This window comes from Marmota marmota, unplaced genomic scaffold (assembly GCF_001458135.2).
Source record: "Marmota marmota marmota unplaced genomic scaffold, marMar, whole genome shotgun sequence".
NCBI lineage: Eukaryota > Metazoa > Chordata > Mammalia > Rodentia > Sciuridae > Marmota > Marmota marmota.
This window is the reverse complement of record NW_026000294.1, coordinates 3,682,032-3,683,088: the sequence shown is the minus strand read 5'-3', so window position 1 is coordinate 3,683,088 and position 1,057 is coordinate 3,682,032. Positions and strand designations below refer to the sequence as shown.

At 59.1% G+C, this 1,057-nt stretch overlaps 1 protein-coding gene across 1 annotated transcript in view; it reads left to right on the top strand.

Annotated features, from left to right (window-relative positions):
• The first annotated feature begins 383 nt into the window (after positions 1–383).
• Efnb1 (ephrin B1) overlaps positions 384–1,057 on the top strand; it is a 13,467-nt gene continuing 12,793 nt past the window's right edge. Inside the window, exon 1 of the mRNA XM_048797232.1 lies at positions 384–400. Within this exon, the coding sequence (XP_048653189.1) occupies positions 384–400 (17 nt within the window). The remainder of the gene's footprint in view (positions 401–1,057) is intronic.

Sequence of the window (1,057 nt, the reverse complement as noted above, 5' to 3'; positions counted from 1 at the left end):
TGCACTTCCAGGGTGGAAGGAGGAAAGCCCACCAGAGCCCCACGTGAGACCTGTTGGAGGAGCAGACAAGCCGTCCTTGCTCACCCAGTACTTTTGTCCCACCACCCCCTGTTATCGCTTTTGTTATGTTCAGAGCAGGCTCAAGGCGCACTTCTAGGACAGAAGGAAAGCCCAAAGGAAAGCCCACCCCAGCACAGAGCCCTTCGTGAGACTGGACGGGGAGCAGACAATCCTTGCCCACCCAGTACTTGAGCCTCCACCACCCACTGCTACCACTTTTGTTATATTCAGTGCAGAGACAGTGCATTTCAAGAGCAGAAGGAGGAAGGCCCACCAGAGCCCCTATGTGAGATGGGACGAGGAGCAAATAGGCAGTCCGTGCCATGGTGGTGGGCCCAGAGTAAGACTTCAGGACGTGTGTGTGTGTGTGTGTGTGTGTGTGTGTAAAGAAAATGATGGAAGTACTGTAGTTTCCTGGGGTACTTGGGATAGGGCTTGTCTGGCCCAGGTCAGTGGGTCAGGGTTTTGACTGGATGTGCAAGGAGGAGAACATGCCGGCAGCTCTCGAGAAGCGCCAACTTCCCACGGGCAGAGCGCTCTGGGAACCGAGCTAAGCAGAACCCAACCCTAACCGCATGAGCCGCACATTCAGATTGGTGCCATCGGCAGCGCGGCGTCCTTAAGAGCTCCCTGAAACCCCGCCCCCTTCCTGCTAAGAGGGCGTGGCATAGGGCAAGGACCCCGCCACGGAGCTTGCTATTGGCTAGAAAGAGCAGGGTTGGCCTTGCGTTCGCCTGAGCAGGGGAGTAGACAGCTCAGCGGCAGCGGAGGGAGTCTATGCGCGCTGGACAGCAGTGGGAGGTGTGTGAAGCTCGCTCCGGCCGCAGACCCTAGGGCTTAATTGCCGGGGAGCAAGGACTCGGCGACGGGGCTGCCGGGCTACCCGGCTGAGGCTTCAAAGGCGCAAACTGATGGGACTGGCTCGCTCGGCAGCGTCTCCCCGCTCTTTTAAGTACACTGAGCGGGGCCCGCGCTGAAGTCGAAGCTGTCGGGGGGC